The sequence below is a fragment of the Oryctolagus cuniculus genome, chromosome 6, assembly GCF_964237555.1.
Source record: "Oryctolagus cuniculus chromosome 6, mOryCun1.1, whole genome shotgun sequence".
NCBI lineage: Eukaryota > Metazoa > Chordata > Mammalia > Lagomorpha > Leporidae > Oryctolagus > Oryctolagus cuniculus.
In genome coordinates, this window is record NC_091437.1 from 910,154 (window position 1) to 932,649 (window position 22,496).

General features: G+C 48.0%; 2 protein-coding genes across 2 annotated transcripts; both read right to left on the bottom strand.

Moving 5' to 3' along the window:
• Positions 1-5,169: 5,169 nt before the first annotated feature.
• On the bottom strand, positions 5,170-6,174 carry LOC100338872 (olfactory receptor 2T27-like). Its single transcript, XM_008251804.3, has one exon. The coding sequence runs from the start codon at positions 6,172-6,174 to the stop codon at positions 5,221-5,223; it is 954 nt and encodes a 317-aa protein (XP_008250026.3). The 3' UTR covers positions 5,170-5,220.
• A 7,529-nt stretch (positions 6,175-13,703) lies between these two features.
• LOC100339122 (olfactory receptor 2T1-like) lies at positions 13,704-14,874 on the bottom strand. The gene has a single exon (XM_008251816.3). The coding sequence runs from the start codon at positions 14,773-14,775 to the stop codon at positions 13,822-13,824; it is 954 nt and encodes a 317-aa protein (XP_008250038.3). The 5' UTR covers positions 14,776-14,874; the 3' UTR covers positions 13,704-13,821.
• Positions 14,875-22,496: the final 7,622 nt, after the last annotated feature.

Here is a 22,496-nt window from a genome sequence, read left to right on the forward strand (position 1 = left end):
AATGGGTGTTTAAGAAAGATACAAATTCTACAGTTCTACAATGTTGAAAGTAATATGAATAATATTAACTGTCACAAAGATGATTAATATTAATTATTATTAATAAGCTTTTGGTAACTATAATTAGCTGTGATCACTGAACTATAACCTTTTTCTACAATCACAAATTAGGAAACACTTTGGAAATACTTTAGATGTTAAATAATCAGAGTTTACGAATTCTGGCAATTTCATATCCAGAGGTAACAACTTGTCTTTTTCCTTTGCCTGATATCTAATTCTAATGATCATATATTTTTGTAGATATCCTCTTTACCTGCACTGTTCTTTAAATGGTAACGGGTTTGATCAGCAAAAAAAAAAATCAACCAGTACTTTAGTTTCCCTCATCATCACCACAGCCAATTTAGCATTAAAAAAAAAAAATAGAAGAACCTTCCCTTGCCTAAAAAAAATTAGCATGATGATGCCACATAGGCATATTTATTGCATATTGACTGCCAGGAATGAGTGCAGCAGGGAGAGTGTAACATACCTAGAAAATGTTACCAAGGCTACCAGCAATGGAGCAGAAAGTAGTGAGCACAGCCAGGTTCTGGGGTACCTGGTGGATGATCTACAACCCAAGCTGCCAGCTGCCAGCTGCCAGGAGGCTCCTATTATCACCTACAGAGACAGGCTTCTGAACAGGGTGTCAGTTTGCCTGCTGGGAAACAGAAGTGAGGACATTGTGTCTGGGCCATGGAGTCCACCCTACTAATGCTGCAGAGAAGGAAATGGGGGCAGGAGAGAGGGGCTTCCCATGGCCCTCAGTGGGTGGGTGGCCGAGAGGCAGAGAGCTGCAAGTCTGATCACTGGGAGTTCGCCACTGCACCTAACAGTCCCCCAGCTCACCACATCTCTGTCGCCATCTGCCTCAATCATACAGCCACCGGCTAGGATGGCTTTGAGGGGATTTCTTTACAGAGCATTATCTTTATTTAAAAATACTATATCTTATGTTTCATGGAGTGAGATGGGTGGTAGCTGTCATCAAAAAGGAAAAAGAAAACATTCAGCATTTTATTTTTCTCCCAAATATGCAGAACACCTTCACACACACGTAAGAACATACAAAGAGGGTGTCCTTTGCCTCCCAATCTGTCATCCCCTCAATCACACACACCCTTGCCACCTGCCCACACTTGCCTGATATGCCTCCTCATGTACAGGAAGCTCTCTTTCCACCATCACTGTGCCACCCTCTCCCTATTCACTAGATCCATGCATGCCCCTACACCATTGGCCTATTGCTTGTCCATTAGTCTGCTTGCCCAAGTCTGGGCATGCATTCATCCACCTCTCTCTGTGTTATCAGCAGATAAGGTCACAGCACAGCCAGCTGCTATTGGTTGCAGAACAATGCCCCCCCCAAAAAACACTGCAGTGTTGGGGTAACTTTCTCTGTGCTTCCCATGAAAACCCAAATCCCACCTCAGATGGGCTGAGTCCCAGCGTAGGATGGCAGCTGTGGAGTGACCGACTTCTTACTGAGGCACAGAGGTGAGGCTGGGCCAAGAGAAGGGTGTTCATTAATAATAGAGTTCCACCCCCTAGGGGAGTCCAGAATTGATGCCTGCATCAGTTAGCAACACTCAGTACACTGGAGGAAGACTAGCGCCTCTTGTCACAGGCTGCATTCTTCTCCCAAGTGAAAACCTGCAACACTACCTGACATTTAATTATAGAACACCTTGTCTAGTCATAGCATTGCCCCTGGATCCCTGATCCAGGGGTGTTGTGAGACCCAGGCTAACCCTAAATATAAAGTTGAGATTTGACATTTCTCAAAGGTGATGTGGCATAACAAAAACCTCTTCTTTCCAAATCATTGGCTTGTTTTCTTTGGGAAATTATATTTAATTATAGACATCTGACACAGAGGGCAAGTGTTTCTCAGAATTATTCATCTTAGGGGTAGAGTGGAAGGATATCAAATACAGCAGGAAAAAGGGACAACAGGAAGAGAAAGAAGAAAGCAGGAAAGGCTGCCAGAGCGGGGACCAAGGAGTCAAGGCGGTCACACAGGAGCCCTGCAAGCACAAATAAAATAAAAATTTTGACATGTGAATTATTTATTTCTTTGGAGAAGAAAATAAACGAGAAGGTGGTCTCGTCTGGAAAGTAGAACAACACCAGTGATGACAATGCCAACAGCAACAGCAACATAGTATTGATTGAAAGCTTCATGTGTACTAAACCAGCTCATGGGTGCATTGCCATCCACAAGTCCAGCAGGCCCTCAGTGACTGATGCCAGTGGACTCTTTCTGTGGGGGTGGTGTGCCACAGCCACAGGTAGGTTACAGCCTCAGGTGACCTCAGGGTAGCAGCTGAGGTGAGAGAAAGGAAAGAGGAGAGAGTTTGGAGATAGAAGGAGAGGTTGTTAGTCAGTGATGGGAATGGAGAGAAATGTGGGGTGGAGGAGATGGGAGAGAAGACAGTGACCCTAAGTAGGGAAGAGAAAAGTTCACTGCGACAAGCCTGTTCTGGGATTGGTGACCCTGCTCTGGAAGGCAGGGAGCTGTTGAAGCTGAAAAGACCTGCGCATGGCGCTTCATGCACTCAGCCGTCGCTTGAGGGCAATGCTGCACCACAAGCTCAGCTGGAAGAGGAGAGGGCGGCTGGAAGCAGGTGGGAGACAGGAAGGCAGATCCCACAGAATTGCGGAGTCATCGCTTCCACAAGGCAGCTGTCTCCCCATCAGAGCATATACCTGTTTTCTTTTATTAGTGTTTACTTATTTATTTTTTTATCTACTTGAAAGTCAAATTGACAGAGATATATATAGCGAGAGACTGAGAAAGAACTTCCATCTGCTGGTTTGTTCCCCAAGTGCCATGGCCTGACCAGGCACAAGCCAGGAGTCTGGAGCTCCGTCCAGCTCTCCCACGTGGAGGGAAGAGCCCATGTGCTTGAGCCAACATCCACTGTCTTCCCAAGGGCATTAGCAAGCAGGTCCTGGAACTGGTGCTCTGATAGGGGATGCAGATGTTCCACACTGTGGGCACTCAGCCCCCGCCCCATTTCTGAAGTTATATAGAAAGAGCAGCATCAGGGGCCTTGCAACTGCCAGCTTCTTGTGAGTTACTGGGGGCACTGAAGGGGAAGTGGATGCTGCGTTAGAGCAACACCAGCCCTGGAGGCACCTTCTCTGTTTTATTACAGGTCTTGATGGAATTGCTCACTCTGCAGCCTCCCCTCTGGGCACAGAAATCTGCTGTGAGGGCAATCCAAGACTCATGACCACCCCTGCAATAAGAGCGTGGGGTGAGCTTTGCCTCCCTCTGCATGTTGAAGAGCACACAGCACCTCTGAAGCTAAACTTGTTCCACACCAGTTATCTCATTTTCCCTCATACTACACTTCTGGGGTAAGAACTGGGTTAGAAAATCGTAATTTAATTCATTGAAAAACATGAATTCAGTACAATTAGTTAATTTGTCCTGGGGCCGGCTCTGTGGAATAGCAGGTAAAGCTGCCTCCTGCAGTGTCAGTATCCCATATGGGCAGTGGTTGGAGTCCCAGTTGTTCCACTTCTGATCCAGTTCTCTGCTATGGCCTGAGAAAGCAGTGGAAGATGGCCCAAGTCCTTGGGCCCCTCCCACCTGCAAGAGAGATCTGGAAGAAGCTCCTGAGCTGGCCAGATCTGAAGCCATTTCTTTCCTATCCAGAATCCTTTGTGAGGCAGACTCACTGTTCCATAAAACAAACAGGTCATTCTCTCCATGTTACTGGTGGAGAAAAAAATTCAAAGAGGGGACAGGACCAGGCCGACGGTTCCAAAAGATCAGGGCAGGGTCGGGCTGACAGGTGACTCCTACTTCCAGCTGCAGGCCCATGTTGCTGGGAACACCTTGGGGTCAGACACAGGTGTCTTTCACCCACCTGTCCTCTGGGAAAAGCAGGATGGGAAGAGAGTGTGCTGTTGGACAGTGTGCTGCTTTGCTGTCTCAGGGGGAAGAAGCACTGCAGGTTCTGAAGCATCGACTGACTCTCGGCTGACTTGCCCACACTCACTGAGTTCCTCAGCTGCTCACGGACTTCAAACGTGAGCGTAGAAATAACTGTATTTTGTTCTTTGAGATACAAATCAGTTCTTGTTAGGTCATCAAATACAAACAAAATTGGTAATTCCCAGGATAGAAAAGTAAGAAAATCGAAAGACTGGGGATTTAAAACAGAATAAGTTTAGTTAAGTGTGGGAAAATAGGGAGAGGATTTCCTGCACTTCATCAGAAGAATGGTTAATAAAAAAGACAAAATGGAAGAATGATCAAATGCAATAAGCTGAATTAAAATATAATAATTGGGAAATGTACATCAATGGAATGTACATTGATTTCCAAAAGAACAAATCAAACTTTAACTCAGAAGAATCACATAGCTTTGTCATCTGAAATAGGTTTATTCAAAGACATGACTTAAAACTACCCTGTTGGCTCCCATTCCAGTATGTCACCAGCAGGTTGAGGCAATGAGGGAGAGCAAACATAGGAGCCAACCATGCCATAAGCATGCCAACACCCCACAACCACATTTTCCTGTTTTACATCACAGCTATTCTGGGGTGATGTTAACCAAACATTGTGTGGAAACAAATGAAGTCAGATGCCAATGTTCTGGTTTCCTCCCAAATTTGACACATATGTTTGTGTCTCCATTCTACAATAATGGAATTCATTTGAACGATTGTTTCATAAGGTGAAAGCATGTTTTCCAACCAATAATGAAGCATTAATTGAGTTACACATGTTCTGTGAGTGACCAAAAAGTAACCTGTAGAAAAATCAGACCTTGCAATAATACTTGAAATAAGATAAAGTTAGCACTTCACAACTCAATTGCACATAAAATGATTTGTTAAAGCACCCAAAGAGTGAGGGTGAGAAGTCAGAACAGCAGTGAGCTGCGAGTGTTTCCTTTGCACACTGTGTGTCACCAGAGCAGGCAGTGGCACCATTTCCAGTGGGATTGTTATGAGCAGATGGGCTACCACTGAAACCTAAGCTTTGTCCCCACCAGACCCAAAATTCTCCTTTGCTCAGAACCCTCAGATTGTTTATAAAATGAACGAATTCTCAAGATCTCAGCATTCCAACTCCAGTGTGCTGCAGCAGGGTGAGCTGTTGAGGCAGACGGACTCTTCCCATTCAAAGGTGAGGGGGAGTACCGCCCACTTTCAGAATGCGGCTACCCTCCCTGAGCACAGGCCCCACCCCAGAGCCTTCTGCAACGCTGTGGTGACGTCCTTGTTCCTGAGGCTGTAGATGAGGGGGTTCAGAAGCGGGGTGAGGATGGTGTAGAAGGCAGACATGGCCTTGTCCTTCTCGGGGGTGTGGTAAGAGTGAGGCAGCACATAGGTGTACATGGCGGCCCCGTAGAAGAGGCTGACAACCACCATGTGCGAGGAGCAGGTGGCCACAGCCTTCCGCCGCCCCTCTGCCTCACTCATCCTGTACACAGTGAGCAGAATCCTGGTGTAAGAGGCAGAGATGACAGAGAAGGGGATGAGCAGCATCAGGATGCAGCACACGTACATGGCCGTCTCGTAGGCTGAGGTGTCCGAGCAGGAGAGTTTCAGAAGGGCAGGCACCTCGCAGAAAAAGTGGTCGATTTCCCGGGAGCCGCAGAAGGGGAACTGCATCGTGACTGGGGTGAGCAGGAAACCATCCACAGACCCTCCTAGCCAGGCCGCAGCCACGATCAGCAAGCAGACCCTGCGGCTCATCAGGACAGGGTATCGCAGAGGGTTGCAGATGGCTACGTAGCGGTCATAGGACATGAGTCCCAGGAGGAAGAACTCGGCCCCTGCCAAGGTCAAGTACAGGAAGTGCTGAGCAGTGCACCCCGCAAAGGAAATGGCCCTCTGGCTCGTCACCTGGTCCACCAGCATCTTGGGCACAATGGTGGAGATGTACAGGATGTCCATGACGGACAGCTGGCTGAGCAGGAAGTACATGGGCGTGTGCAGGCGCGCGTCCGTGTGGATGAGCAGGATCATGACGGTGTTGCTGGCTATGGAGATGACAAAGACCAGGAGAATGAGGGCAAAGAGAAGCCAGGGGAAGCGCGTGTTGCTGAACAGCCCCAGGAGGATGAAGTCGGTGTACATGGAGTAATTTCCCCACTCCATGGCTCTGCAAGCACACACAGGGGAGAGCACTGGGGTGAGGGGCAGTGTTGGGAAATGCATCTGGTTTGCATAAAACGCTGCAATGCGGTCATGGACACATCGGAATCAAGTTTATCTCAGGAAACCCAAGACTTAACTTCCCTAGACTGGGCTGTGTCATGTTTTGCCCTGATTCACTGAAGGTACACAGTGGCACCTGGGAGACTTAAAGCCCAAGAGTGACAATGGCCCCCAGATCCCCCCCACCCCCAGGGCACAGGTGTCCACATCCCTGATCACGAAGGCTCCTGCCACTGAAACCCATGGCTGAGACCCTGGAGGTCTCCCCAGAATGTCTCACAAAGGGAAAAGGAGGTGTGAGAGGCTCCGCAGTCCTTAGATTTAAAGAGCGTCTTCCTCCCACACAGCAGAACTGTGCGTTGACATTGCAAGGCAGCACAGCAGAGTTAAGGGGTCTTTGGAGAGAACAGGAGAGGGGTCTCCATGTTCGCTGATGCATCTATGCTTCCCTTTGAACGTAAGCTTTCTTTCAATCTTACGTGTACTCTCTAGTACCTCCCGTGTACACCTGCTCTCTTTACCCAGGTGTGCTATGCTGAGTGGTGTGGCTTGCATGTAATTGCTCCTCAGTGGGCTGACACTCTCACTACCTCCAGCCAGGTTCACTACAATGTGTGATATTGTGGGGTTCATTCTCCAGGAAGGTCCACTGAAAACGAGCTTTTGAAACCTGTCACCGCACTGTTAGGCAGAGTGCTGATCGGCAGTGGACCACATTGGGCTGTGCTCACCCAGTGCTTAGCATCCAAATGCACATTACTGAGCAGTTTTTGATCACCAAGAAGCTTCAACAAGTTATGGGTGCATGCTGTGTTCCTATACTGGGGATTTCTTAGTATGCTTACTAAAGAATAATGATGTTCTTTTCTGTAACTTTGATTGCAACTATTTTCCTCACACTCTCACTTATAATTCTGACTTTATTTGATTTTTAGGCCAAAAGTTTTAAATATATATATAGTTTTAAATATGTATATAGTATTCTGAGTTTATTTTGAAAAACTGTTCTCTATATAGATGTGTGATTAGTGTGCAGTTCTCTTTTAATTCCATTACTTCAAGAAGGTGCTACATTTTTAATACATGTAGAATTCATTTTGATCTTTGTTGGAAACCATGAGTTTCTCAATAATGTTAAGCATGAGCCCTAATTTCTAGTTCTTCAAATAAGCAGAAGAGATCAGGAGTGAGTGAGGGGTAGGAGTGGCTACCCCTCACTGAGTGCTACCACTTCCTGTTGATAGGGGAACACGCTGCCCAGGGTGACATCAGGTGTCCACCCCTGGTGCAGGCGTAAGCTGTGGGACTGAAGAATGGGCGCTCAGTGGTGGGAAGGGAAAGAGAAGCAGCAGCCACTGCTTCCAGACTCTCAGTCCTTTATCTTTCTTCCCAGTAACAGCAAATCCAACAGCAGGCAGCCAGATTTCCTCTCCTTTACCTTTTCTGACATTTCTGTTTCCCTGTCAAGTTCTGCAGGTGATTAATACTTGTAGAATAAAATGCATTCTCTAGGATAAAATCATTTGCTGCATCTTTACAATGGCAGAGACATTTTTATAAGGATCAAAGCCAAGGGACTGTCATTCACTCTGAAAGCAGCACAAGGCCTGATCACAGCCCAGCTCCATCTCAGGAGAGGCTGAAGAGATACCTTCCCTGCCTGCTGCTGCCCTGGCCACCTATGCATCCTTGGCCCTTGGTTTGGTGCCATGGACATGAAAGGTTTGGGGTGAGACCCTGAGTCTCACACCCTACCTCACTCTCTGCCATCTATGGTCAGATTACTGGATGTCTGACCATCCACTCAGACGTCCTCTGTGCCTCCAGTAACTTATAAACCTCAGAGGAGAATGTGTGATGTGTGCTTCCTGGAGCAGGTGTGGAGGATTTCATAGCAAAAGATTCAGTGGAGATACTGTGAGATGTGAGCCTGAATCAAGGTGTAATTATTTTAAATTAGGCCTCCATCTTGTAACTTGGGCCTGACCAGGCCCTGAACCCTAAGCCAGAAGCTCCTAAAAGTAAATAAATGAACTCCCCTTGCGATAAACTCTCCTAGCAACAGCCTATTAGCAGATAACAGAGAAATACCTAGAGTTCCTGGTGTCTTCTCAGGGCAGATAAGGTCATTAATAGCTTCTTGAGACCCTCAGTTTGGCACATATACCCCAGCAGCTTGGACCCTTATGCTTCGGCCAATCAATTTAAAAGGCATCCACCCCAAAGCCATCCAACCACCTTTAGTAGGTGTGTTCCTGCCACTGGATGACCTAACCAATTCTAGGAGATGTCCTTTGAATTTCCCGTGGGATGAGATGATTTGCTAAATGGTACCATGATATATAGAATGTCTCTGAAAACCCTATAAAAACCCTGTTAACTGAAGGGTCGGGGCTCTCAATTCAGACCCACTGCGTTGGTGTTGATTGAAAGTCCAGGCCTGGACCTACAATAAAACTCTCTGTGCTTTACAATGGTATTGGCTCCTTGGTGGTCATTGGGGACAACTGAACTGCGCATAACAATACCTGTGAGTTACCCAAGGAGATGGAACAGCATAAACAAGTGAGACAAACTCCTTCCCATTTCAACAGTTCAAAATCTCCCGAGTGAATACTCCATTCTAACAGTGAACACTCGGCTGAGTCCTCACATTGAACCAAAACTGCACCAGGTTCTCCTGGGTGGAGAAGTCAGCTGTGTCCTGGTGCATGCAGCCCCTCCCAGAGCCTTCACAGCAGCTGAGAGGACAATGATAAACATTGCTTGAGTAGCACCGAGTTTCAAATACCCCACTTAGAGTGCTGAGGCACAAGAACCTCATGTTACCCAGTATTTCTCTCATTTGCAGAAAGGTTCGGGAAGCCCAGTATCTGGTATTTTGAAGACCTGGTAACTGAGTGATACACACTTCTCAAAATTACTCACCTTACACAGTGGCTTCCTCAAATCTGATGATGTAAATGTCAACCAGCTCCTAGTCAGAGAAAAACCTTACAGAACTAAACTAGTCAATGTGGTCATTCAGCCTGTCTTGTAGCTGGGGTGCATGGGCATCTCAGGGCATGAAAGCCAAATCTTCCTGAAGACGTTGTATGCCCTGGAGTGAAGCAGGGCCAGAGGAGAGAGGGAAAGAGGCCAGGAGTGGGCACGTTTTCCGTGGAACCAGAGGAGCAGGTGTAGGCAGGAGTGTGGAGTTACATCTTGTCTGCATGAGGCTGAGGGCCAGTCCCTAACAAATAGGGGACCCCTTAAAATAGATGAAGGCAGACAGCTTGAGGAGCTAGAGATGAAGCAGCCTGGGTCCTTAACTGCTCAGTGAAGATGGTGCAGAGGAAGCTGACTGAAGCTAAACACAAGGAGACCCAGCCACAAATAGAGAGCTTGCATCATGTTGGAGGACCAGTATTCCCACCTGGAAGGGCATTCAATGCCAGACCACTCCTCCCTGGGGCATCTTTGTCCCTAGCCTGCAATTACACAGCTCCTGGAAATCTGACAAACTCCTTTCTCTGACTCTATCTGTAACTCAGTCCTTCAGCATACAAAGAGTTGAAATAATGAAACTGCCCCCAGGTAAATCAGGTTGCAGGCACCTGCAGTGCCATTGAAATCTTCTCCTGCTTGGTTCTCAGCATTGCTTGGGAAACATCTTTCCTTCCTTTACACTTCCAATTCTTATGCATTCTTGTCTTCAAAGAATAAAGAAAACAAGTCCAAACTTCCTAAGAAGCATGTCTTGAGGAAAACACTACAGGAGGGGCCCTGTGCCATCACTGGCCTGTGCAGTGGGGATGGAATCCCCTTCCTTTAGCCCTTGATGCATTAGAAGAGAACTCTGTGCATCACAAAGCATTTAAGGTATAAATTGAAACAACCAGGAGCAGCAGGAAAATCAAATTTCTGGGCAAATGGCCATGGAAAACCCTCCTCTCCATTTCTCAATATTCCTGCGGGTATCACCCCCCACCCTGGGTTCTGCCACATGACCCACGTTTGCCTCATTGGTGCCAGATTGGAGTTCAGGGATCCTTTCTAACACTCTGACCCAGGCTGGAATCCATGAGAATCTCCTAGGAGGTCTACCTGCTGTTACTGGAGGAATGGCCCTGGGGTTCTTGTCTTCATGCAAGACAGAATTCAGGCAAGAGACAGAGAGCAGAGTGATAAGGCTTTATTAGGTACACAGCATCCATCAGAACAGAAGGGACAGAGCACCCATTCTCGCGAATGGGGGGGAGGCAGAGCAAGGTTACATGGTTGAGTGGAGAGAATACACCTGGGCAGGACAGGCAGATGGCTCAGCAGAAAGGAAAGAGCTAAGCTCCTGTCTGTTTGGACTCCCCAGGTTTTTAAGGGAGTCTGTTTACCCACCCACCCCCCTCCTTCAGGACAAAGGATGGGGAGTCCTGGCAGAAGAGTTTGTTGGGTGAAAGTTAGCAAATTCCTCCCCAGATCTGCTGGCTCCTGGGCAGAGTAGGGGGGCTTCCCTTAGGGCATCTGAGAAGGTTTTATTGCCCCATGTTATCAGGTCAGGTAAGGCCTTTGGTCCTGAGGAGAGAATTCTCCTGGGAGCTTTCCTTGGGGAAGGGCTGGGACCACTTGGGAGGTTATCAGGTTCTGAGCAGGACTTTGAAGTGCAAGATGCTGGGCTTCTGGGGCTTCCTCAGTAGTTGCTGGTCTTCAGGCCTGTCTCCACACACAGGTTCAATTTCTGACTTGCTACCTAACACTGCTGCAGTGTTTCTCCCTACAGCCCACCCTCTGCTAGAACACACTCTCTGCTTGCAGGTCATGATCTGTCTTTCCTTTGCTTAGAACTTCAGCAGCTGCTCTCTGCAGTTTGGGTGAAGGTCCAGCATTGGCACACAGCATCCTGACCTGGCCCCCTGAGTTTTCATTCTTGCCTTCTCTGCCCATCACGAACACTCCCAGCCTTCTGAACTCACTGCTCCTGTTCTGTGCAGTGGTGCCTGCTCTTCCTGTCTGGAAGTCTCCCCACGGGGATTTTTCTATGTCTAAATCATACTTTTGCTCAAATGGAACCTCCCAGAGGTTGAATGCCACAGCAAGTATAGCCATACACCTATTTCTTTTATTCTTTCTTTCTTTCTTTCTTTTTTTTTTAAAGATTTATTTATTTCTTTGAAAGGCAGAGTTACAGCGAAGCTGAGCCAATTCGAAGCCAGGATCCAGGAGCTTCTTCCGGGTCTCCCGTGTGTGTGCAGGGTCCCAAGGACTTGGGCCAACTTCTGCTGCTTTCCCAGGCCACAGCAGAGAGCTGGATGGGAAGTGGAGCAGCCAGTCCTTGAACCAGTGTCCATATAGGATGCCAGGACCACAGGCAGCACCTTTACCTGCTGCGCTACAGCGCCGGCCCCCATAAACCTATTTCCAGTGTTCCGCTATGTTGTTGTATGTCTTTTTTTTTTTTTTTTTTTGACAGGCAGAGTGGACAGTGAGAGAGAGAGACAGAGAGAAAGGTCTTCCTTTGCCATTGGTTCACCCTCCAATGGCCTCCACAGCCAGCACGCTGCGGCTGGCGCACTGCGCCGATCCGATGGCAGGAGCCAGGTGCTTATCCTGGTCTCCCATGGGGTGCAGGGCCCAAGCACTTGGGCCATCCTCCACTGCAATCCCTGGCCACAGCAGAGAGCTAGCCTGGAAGAGGGGCAACCGGGACAGAATCCAGCGCCCCAAGCGGGACTAGAACCCGGTGTGCTGGCACCGCTAGGCGGAGGATTAGCCTAGTGAGCCGTGGCGCCGGCCTGTTGTATGTCTTGTATATATCACATTAAATTATGAGCTACAGTTGTTTTTTTTTTATTTGAAGTAAAGTCTACATACAAAAAAGTACTAAATATCCAAAAACCTTGAATTTCATGAGTTTTCTCAATCTCAGCACTGGGTGTGCAATCAGCATTCACATCAGGAAAGAGAAAACCAAGAGCTCCTGAAACCTGCTCACACATCCTCCAGCCGCCGGCCCCCCCAGGCACAGGGTAGCTCTGTTGGGTCTGCATTGATTCAGCTGTAGTGTTTATGAGCCGTTTTCTCAGTGCAGCAGTGGGTTGTGGTCAATCCATGTTGTTGCCAGTAGCATCAGAACATCCAGCTTTTCTGAGTTCATACAGCACAGCTCAGGGACTCCCTTCACCATCAGCACATTTGTGCATTTCACCTGCCACCACACCTATTTTGGTTGACATTATACATGGATGGTCTTGCCCAAGGATGACTTGCAGGGCTCTGGATACAGAGATGCCCAGCTGTGGTCACTGCTGCCACACTCAGTGTGTGTGGGATTTATGTGTTTTTTTTATCTGCTTTCTTTCCTCACTAGAATGCAAATTGTTTGAGTGCAAGGGCATTGTCAGTCTTGCTCACAGGTGTGAAGAATCAGTGGACACACCAGTGAGTGCATGGATGAGGACACTGAAGGGCAAAGGGTCCAATCAACCATGTCCTCTAAACTGGCAGCCTGGTGCACTCATTCACCAATGTGCTGCTAGTGAAGTCCTCAGGGCGCTTGTTCACGTTGCTGGCCTCTGGAAGTCCTTGTGTCTCTGAAGCCCACTGCCCTCACCCCTGAACTGGAACTCACAATGAGTAGAGACTGTGGGAGGATGAGCAGGCACTACTGAGGCTTTGAGAGATTGATTAGTCTACTTACGTCATGACCATGGTTGTGTCTGGTGCCTGCATGAGCTCCTCACATATCAATGGTGAGAACCGACATGGTCTGTTCCTTCTTGTCCCCTATCAGTTCATGGACCAACAGCGGCATCCCCTGGCTGGTGCAGCCTCCATTTTGAAGGCATTGGACATGTTTGAAAAGCATTTCACTATGTTCCCACCCTAAGGCCCTGCAGGTTTCTCCAAAGCGCTAGAAACACCTGCTCACCCCCGCCATGGCATACCACACTCTCACATTGGTTTCTCTTGGCCATGCTCCTTGCTCTCATACATCATTTTTTACTTATCTGACAAATAGTTTTCACTCACACATTGCAAACAAAACTCAGATGCCCTTTTTGACTGAAAGCAACAAGCACAGAATGGTTTTACTGACTCCGATGGCTGTTTGAGAGAACTGTGCCTAGTGACTCTGCGCCTACCACGCTGGCAGAGCGTGGGAAGCAACACAACCCTCTCCCATTGAGGTTGGGCCAAAGACGGAAACAGTGGTCTTCGCCTGACCACAGAGGAGGAGCCAGGCTTCTGGAGTAGTGACCCAAGTCCCCACACAGCCATCCTCCCTCCTGCACGTCTTGATGCCGTCCATGCCACTGAAACTTCCGTGAGACTTCCTGTCCTCCAGGAGGTAGAGTTCTAGAACAAAACTTTCTAATCCTTTTTTTTTCTGGAAATCAGCAGGCATTCATTTTGGAGATGTATGAATGGAGCAATGAAAGGAAAGGGATAAGAAACAAAGTAGAGAGGGAGAGATGTCATGAGGACAGTTTTTTTAGTGTTAACGTTTACCCAGTCCCTTGTTGAACTCTTCTTTCCTGTTTCCACGTTTGATGCTGGTGTGGTTGCTGGGACCGCGGTCCTAGTTGCTGTCTGCATGGGCAGGCACAGACATCAGAAGTTGCCTCCTGCTACACTTTGAGAGCCTTTGATTCTACCCAGTGCCCGCTGCAGTGCTCCCATCACGTCCTTGTTCCACAGACTGTAGATGAGGGGGTTCAGCAGCGGGGTGAGGATGGTGTAGAAGGCAGACAGCACCTTGTCCTGGGCCGGGGTGTGGTAAGAGCGAGGCAGCATGTAGGTGTACATGGCGGCCTCGTAGAACAGTGTGACCACCATCATGTGGGATGAGCAGGTGGCAAATGCCTTCTTCCTCCCCTCCACCGAGCTCATGCGGTATACGGTAGTCAGTATGCGGGCATAGGAAACAATCACCACAGAGAACGGGATCAGCAGCATCAAAACACAGCAGGCGTACATGACAGTCTCATAGAGGGCTGTGTCTGCACATACCAGCTTCAGGACTGCAGGTGCCTCACAGAAGAAATGGTTGATCTCCCGGGATCTGCAGAAGGGAAAGCTTATGGTAATGGGGGTGAGGAGGAAGCCGTACAGGGAGCCCCCAAACCAGGAGCCCGCTATGATCATCCAGCAGACCCGGCGGCTCAGGAGGACAGGGTATCTCAGCGGGTTGCAGATGGCGACATAGCGGTCATAGGCCATGAGCCCCAGCAGGAAGAACTCGGCCCCGACAAGGGTGAGGTAGAGGAAGTGCTGGGCTGTGCACCCCACGAAGGAGATGGCCCTCTGGCCACGCACGTGGTCCACCAGCATCTTCGGCACAATGGAGATGTACATCATGTCAATGAAGGACAGGTGGCTGAGCAGGAAGTACATGGGGGTGTGGAGGCGGGGGTCAGTGTGGATCAGGAGGATCATGATCCCATTGGCTGTCAGTGTGGAGAGGAAGATGATGGAGATGATGGTGAAGAGCAGGCCTGAGGTTTCCTCACTGCCGAATAGCCCCAAAAAGGTGAAGTCTGTGGAAGTCATGTTGGACCTGTCCATGACTCACAGCAGTGCTTAGGGAGTCCAGAATTTTCCAAATGACATAGTAGCATTCCAGGGAATCAGAATGACAACACAGAGATTAATGTCAGGCAGCAAACTTCTAAAAGTTAAAAGAGAACATTTAAAAATATTTTCTTGGTACGTGGGAACTGATACCTAGCAACTAGTCTATGCCACATTTTTTTTGGTAAAATAGGCCATTATTATCTGATACTTCTTTCCACACATTGGACAAGATGTCAGCTGCTGTGCTACAATGATGCTTGTGACAACACCTGAGCAAGTGCACACGGGAGTCGGTGGTTTGTCAGTGTGTATGTGCATGTGTGTGCTACCTTAAATGCATACATGCGTACACATGCATGTGCCACATTGGATGCATCTGCATGCATTTCTTTGTGTCAGCATCACCATCACCTTCAAAGCTCCCTTAATTTTGACTGTGGGCAGTCTCTCTGCCATGAGCCCAGTGCATGAGTAACCTTCCCCTTGGGCCTTGAGTTGCTGTCTCTATCACAAGATTTTGCTTGGTGTTAGTTCATCTCTATTGCAGACAGAATGGATGGCATGAAATGAGCTGAGCAATGGAGGCTACTCTTTTTTTTTTATCTTTTATTTAATGAATATAAATTTCCAAAGTACGACTCATGGGTTACAATGGCTTCCCCCCCCATACCGTCCCTCCCACTCACAACCCTCCCCTTTCCCACTCCCTCTCCCATTCCATTCACATCAAGGTTCATTTTCAATTATCTTAATATACAGAAGATCAGCTTAGTATACCTTAAGTAAGGATTTCAACAGTTTGCTCCCACACAGAAACATAAAGTGAAAAATAATAGATGATTTTTTTTAAATGATGATGAAATCAGATCAGACCTATTGTCATGTTTAATCCCAGTGAGAGTCAAGTTGGGAATTGATAATTTCTTTTTTCTTTTTTTTTTTTTTTTACAGAAGATCAGTTTAGTGTACATTAAGTAAAGATTTCAATCGTTTGCACCCCCATAGAAACACAAAGTGAAATATACTGTTTGAGTACTCATTATAGCATTAAGCCTCAGTGTACAGCACGTTAAGGACAGAGATCCTACATGAGGAGTAAGTGCACAGTGACTCCTGTTGTGGACTTTACAAATTGACACTCCTGTTTATGGCATCAGTAATCTCCCTATGCTCCAGTCATGAGTTTCCAAGGCTATGGAAGCCCCTTGAGTTCTCCGACTCTTATCTTGTTTAGACACGGTCATAGTCAAAGTGGAGGTTCTCTCCTCCCTTCAGAGAAAGGCACCTCCCTCTTTGAAGACCTGTTCTTTCCACTGGGATCTCACTCACAGAGATCTTTTTGCCAGAGTGTCTTGGCTTTCCATGCCTGAAATACTCTCATGGGCTTTTCAGCCAGATCCGAGTGCCTTTAGGGCTGATTCTGAGGCCAGAGTGCTATTTAGGACATCCGCCATTCTATGAGTCTGCTGAGTATCTCACTCAATGGAGGCTACTCTTACAAATTCATCTATACGAGGCATTCACAGTTCTAGAATTTATGATGTTTATTTTTATTCATTTGAAAGGCAGAGAGAAAGATGGATGAGAGAGAGAAGACACACCCATCTGCCAGTTCACTCCTGTAATGGCCAAAATGGCTAGGACCTGGCCAGGCTGAAGCCAGGGACAAAGAATCAGTCCAAGTCTCTCTTATATGAGGAAGAACCTAATTACCTGAGTCATCACTTCCACCTCCCAGTGTCTGCATTAGCAGGAAGCTGGAGGTGGAACCTGAACTTAGACGCTCTGATAGAGGATGCAGGGTGAAGCTTCTGGCGTCTCAACCACTAGACCAAATACGCACCCCATCCAAGAATTTACTTTATTTTTAATAAGGAAAGTTCAATTTTAGGATATAGAGAGTTAGCATTAGAATTACGATTAGCATTGCAGTTAGCATGATTAGCAATTGGAATACATAGGAAATCGAGAGGTATACACAAGTTGAGCTGTAACCCACCTGTCAGTTTTGGAAATTGGTGCTTCATGATTAAGAAAAGAGGAGTGACTGTGGTTCATGTAACTTAAAGTCATGGTAAAGAAAAAAATATCCATAGGAAACTTTCTGAAAGTAAAGGATGATGTCTTATATGTTTAGATACTAAATGTGCTCACTAGGAAATATTTAATTATGTTGGGAGCTAAACTGATCAAACAAATCTAATGATCCTCTTATGTATTTGAAAAATGTGGGCATTATTTAGAATAATGGTTTTAACATTGCACAAAGCTTGCAGGAAAGGAATTTACAGGGAAGCTGGGATGTGGGTCCTCGCATGCTGCAGAACTGGCAGTGATGAGTCTGTGCTGTGTGGCCCATGAGCAGGAGCAGGGTTTGGACCAGGCAGGATCAGTCCATCCTGTGCACCCTTGCACAGCCCAGGCCTCCATGGTGGCTTCCACACAAATGCACCTGCCATGGAATTGTGGCCAGCTTTCAGCTCCATGCAGTCTTCAGTGAGATTACTGGACGTTAGTCCTGACTGGGAGTGGATCCCATAAGCTATAATCATCAGGGCTATGGAATTTTGGAGTGTAAACTGTCTTCTTGATTTCTTTTTTCCCTAGCTCTGAATGTTTTGTGCTAGGTTTCATGGATTTTCTTGACAACAATTCTATCATCATTTACAATGTGCCTTGTTTCCTTACCCTTGTGAGTTTTCATTCATGGATTGCAGTAAGACCTATGGGGAAACCCACCCAGCTGCAGCGATCCTACTGCTTGCCCCTTCCTGCATTCCAAGTTCAACTTTGATCATCTCTCAAGAGTCCAGACATGGACTGTCTCACACCACCAGAGAGTCTTCTCTGCTCTCGGCCCATGCTCAAGCCCAGGTCTTCCTCTGCCTGCCTTTTCTGTGGCCAGTGTCAACACTGGCACTAATCCAGAGGACTCCTCTGCCTTGCAGTTTGCCTGCCTTGAAATGATCAGTGACACCTACTGCGGGCTCCCTGGCTGTGGAGTGGTGCGGTGAGAGGGCCTGCAGTGCTGAGTCTCCCCTGGGTGCACATTGCTCACCTTGCTCTGGTTTAGTCCACGTGAAAACAGCCAGGGAATGTTCCAAACAATTCTGTGCCTGTATTCAAGAAGCTGCTCTGAAACGCTATGATAGGCGCACAGTAAAATAATGTAGAATCAGATGAACCGAGTTCTTCTCCTGGTCGTGACGGTGATCAATTCTGTAGCACTGGACTCCCTGCAGACTCTCTGAGCCTCAGTGTCTGTTTCTGTTAGGTTGAGACAATAACACATTCAGAGCTGAGCTAAGGATTAAATAAGAAATGTGTAGTACAGGTGAAATATTTGTTTCATATTATACATATTTATAATACAAAGTAAAATGGTGGTGTTATATAATCACATGTAAATTATCTCAAAACTATTGGTAAATGTGTGAGAATTCCCAGCCTTTCACTTAAGGAAGCCACACTTCTCCTGAAGTGTGTGGAGTTGAGATGTAAGTGTCTCCCGCTCAGCAGGCCTGTGAGCCCAGTGAAGCCCCATGAAGCTACAGCAGCTGGGCTCTGCACTTCCCTCCTTGACCTGCAGCAAATGGCATTTAGTGGAAACTCTCAGAAAAATGTCTGTCTTGCAACTAAACTTGTAGAAACTCCAAATGTCTCTGAGGAACACAGATTTGCTTGCTCTGCAAATGGTGAGGACATAGAAAAGAAAAAGCTATTGGGTAAAATACCCATGGGTTTTAAAGCCTTCCTTCCTTCCTTCCTTCCTTCCTTCCTTCCTTCCTTCCTTCCTTCCTTCCTTCCTTCCTTCCTTCCCTCCAATTTATTTATTTATTTGAAAGGCAGAGTTACAGAGAGGCAGAGACAGAGAGATGTTTTCCATCTGCTGGTTCACTCCCCAGATAGCTACAATGGATGGAGCTGGGCCGACCTGAAGCCAGGAGCCAGGAGTTTCTTCCAGGTCTCCCACACAGGTGCAGGAGCCATCTTCCACTGCTTTCCCAGGCCATAGCAGAGAGCTGGATAGGAAGTGGAGCAACAAGGACTCGAACCGGCACCCGTATGGGATGGCGGCACTGCAGGCAGCGGCTTTACCCACTATGCGACAGCGTCAGCTCCTAGAGCTGTCCTTCAGGCTTACTTAAAATGCTCATTGTTTCCTGAGACTGCGCGTCCACAGGAAGCAGCACATGGATACCACCCTGACCTGCACAACTTTCTCTCCTGTTCTGCCCAAGGGGCAGGTTGGGTTAGATCAGGATGGCGCCCATTTCTTCCTCCCACTCACTACAGTCTGAAGTCAGGACATTGTCCCTGCACAGGATGGTGATGATCCCTGACACTGTCCCTAAATGAAGTGACAGGTGTGAGGGCAGCTGTCACCTGCCTCTGCGTGGCCCAGTGCTGCCTGCACTAGTAGCTGCTCATGCACCTTGCTCCTGGCCCTGCCCATCTGCTCAGGAGCAATTTTCTTCCTGTTAAATGTCCGACCCTCCGTGGGATGGATGAGACGGTACACTTGCTCCTCCTCTCCGTGCCACATTGTGCTGCCTCGTTCCTGTCTGCTTCTCCTGCAAATTTGTTGCTGAAATCCTGGAGCCCAAGTGTTCACACGGGTGAATCTTCACAGTGTCCATTGTAAAATGCCGCGTCATCATTTCTCAGGTTCCTGCAGATTCAGCTCTTCCATATGGAACACACTGGGGCCAGGCCCTCTCTGCTGTTACAACAGTCTGCGTGCTGCTGACTCCGAGCCCGCGGAGACTCACAGTGGAGTTTTTGCATGGGGATCTCAATTCAGCTCAGAACACACTAGTGCGACTCTGAAACTAGATACACAGTACGTGTTCCTGAGTCTTCTCTGGGTTGTCTTTATTCTGCTCAGTATTTCAACAATGGGCTCCTTAAGAGCCTAGGGTGATTACTGAGGCCATAAACAAGAGTGTCAATTTGTTAAGTCAACAACAGGAGTCACTGTGCACTTACTCCTCATGTAGGATCTTTGTCCTTAGTGTGCTGTACATTGAGATTTAATGCTATAACTAGTACTCAAACAGTATTTTTCACTTTATGTTTCTGTGTGGGAGCAAACTGTTGAAATCTTTACTTAATGTATGCTAAACTGATCTTCTGTATATAAAGAGAATAGAAAATGAATCTTGATGTGAATGGAAGGGGAGAGGGAGTGGATAAGGGGAGGGTTGCAGGTTGGAGGGACGTTATGGGGGGGAAGCCATTGTAATCCATATTCTGTACTTTGGAAATTTATATTCATTAAATAAAAGTTAAAAAAAAGAATAGACTCAGATTGGAGGAAGAACCACAAAATTGTCAGTTTCCTCAGTCTGGGGGTGACTTGGGGCCAGGTGTCACTGCCAGCCACACAACCCTCCTGCCTGTCACAAGAACATAAGGCACAGGCAGGCCTCAGGCGAGGGCCCCGCTGTTTCCGACACAGGTTTCTGCTGTGTGTGAGTACCGGCAAAGCGCCCCTCAAGGGGTCGGTGTCCACACACCCTTCCATCGTGATGGGGCAGTGGCTTGCAGAGTGACTGCATCTCCAGGTGGAAGGCACAGGGCCTGGGCTCGTGTCCAGCCAGCTGCCAGGTCTCAGGCCAGCTCTGTATCTGCCAAGCAGGCACCTCCACTTGGTCATCAGCGCCCTTTCCTGTGAAAGGAGGGCAGGGATACAAGCAGTGTGCCGGGTGGAGACCTGGGGATCCTGGGTGCAGGCTGTGCTTCGGAAGCCAAGCGCCAGCTGTGCCTTAGCCTCTCCATGCCCTCACCCACTCCTGCACAAGAATAACACGCCCTTAGATCAATCAGAAAATAACAGTAAACAGAAGCAAAGGGTTTGCTCTAATTCTACGCAGACAGGGAAGCCGGCCTTATAAAGGAAAGAAGGCTGCTTGCCGGGTGCCCTCGTGGTCCTCTCCCAGGCTGAGGCTCACTGTGCCTGTGCCAGGCTCTGCAGTGACCCTGTCGTCCTGCCGCCGACGTGCACCTGTGTTGTGCAGCCCAGCAGCTGCACACAACCCTGCTTCATTTCCCTGAGGCTCAGCCTGAGCGATTCTTGCTTGTGTCTTCTGCGAATGGCTTCCGGAAGCTTCATGGGAGATAGAATCTAAAGATACATTGATTAGGTGTAATTTTTTTAAAAGCAGATGTGTAGGAGAGATCTTCAAAAACTCATGAATGTGCATATAATGAAAAACCTAGGGGTGGACTTCACTTTTTTGAGCCAAAGTAAATTTACCTTGTGATTCTATTTTTCCACAAACCGTTTGCAGTATCCTAAGAGGGGATGTGAATCCACTCATATTGCTACGAAATGTTGAAGAAACTCAGTTATTTGCTCTCAAACAGATGTGCCAAGCGATGCTTCCTGGCACCAGACCGGGAACACAGCCCCATCCAGACTGCCACCTGAGGAACCCCATCTGGCTCTCCTTTCCAGGTTTGGAGTCTCAGAAAGGGAGCTGGTCTGATGGTGGCAGAAGCTGCTAGGGGAGTCGCTGACTTGCTTCCTTTTAACCAAGAATTTCTCATCATTCAAACTAAACATCAAGCTATTCAACCCAATAGTTTAAAACCTTAAAATAATTTATTTGCTTTTCCCACATCACCTCGTATCCATCTTGTCATGAGTCTACCGCACAGCCTGAGTGCCTGCGGCTCCAGAATCAAAGTCCCACACGACCCCTAGCAGGTGTCCAAGAATGAAGCACACATTCCTAACGTCAAAACACATCTGAATGCCCAGAACGGCTCTTCTGTCACTTCCTGAGTGCCCACATCTGCAGGTGGCCCTTTGGACTGCAGTGCTTTGATTACAAAGAGATCACCAGGCACGGTTTAGGAAAACCACAGCTTACTGCAAACCCAGGAACTCGGTGCAAGCAGAGAAGGCGTGGAGAAACAACAGAGCTAAGAAGTGGAAGAGCTTTGCAGCAAGGGGAAATGGCGATGCTCAGTGAACTTACCTCCTCCTCCGCTTCATACAGAGATGGAAATGCCAACACAACCCCCAGCTGTGGCCGTCCAGGAGAGCCCTCAGGGAGTGGTCACTCTGCATGCACAGGTGTTGTCCACAGTGGCCTCTGAGGACCCAGTCCTTTGGACCCTGCTGCTTGACACAGCTGAGCTATCAACTGAGGGTGGAGTCGGCACAGAGACAGACAGCGGGTTACTGGGAGCTGTTCTGTGATGTGCTTGCAGAAGGTAGAATCGTTACAACAAACTAACAAACACTGTCCCAGCTATCCCGGAACCACTGTGCATTACACAACCCATCACACAACCCTCCTAGAAAGAAACGTGTGATGACACCCACCTGCCATCTTGCTGGGAAATACTCAGCAAAGAGGGACAAGCAGATGTGAAAAAGGAAAAGGCAGGCAGCAGGGTCCCTGGCACAGCAGGGAGTGCACAGAGCCAGAACAGCCAGATGTAAATAGTTTACTGGGAGCTGCGCAACACTGCTGAAAAGAGCAAGCCCCCTCCCCCAAGGGTCTCGGGAGACTTCCATGAGGCAGACGGGCCACAGCTAATGAGCAGGTGATGGGTGCAAGAGAGCGCCTGACACCACAGGAGCACCCTGCTGTCCCCGGTGCTCCGTAAGAGACCTCGGCCAGCACAGCTTCCTTGGGGAAATGTGGGGACAAAGACAGGCATGCAGGGGCAGCAGGAAGTAGCTCCTTTCTGCCGCG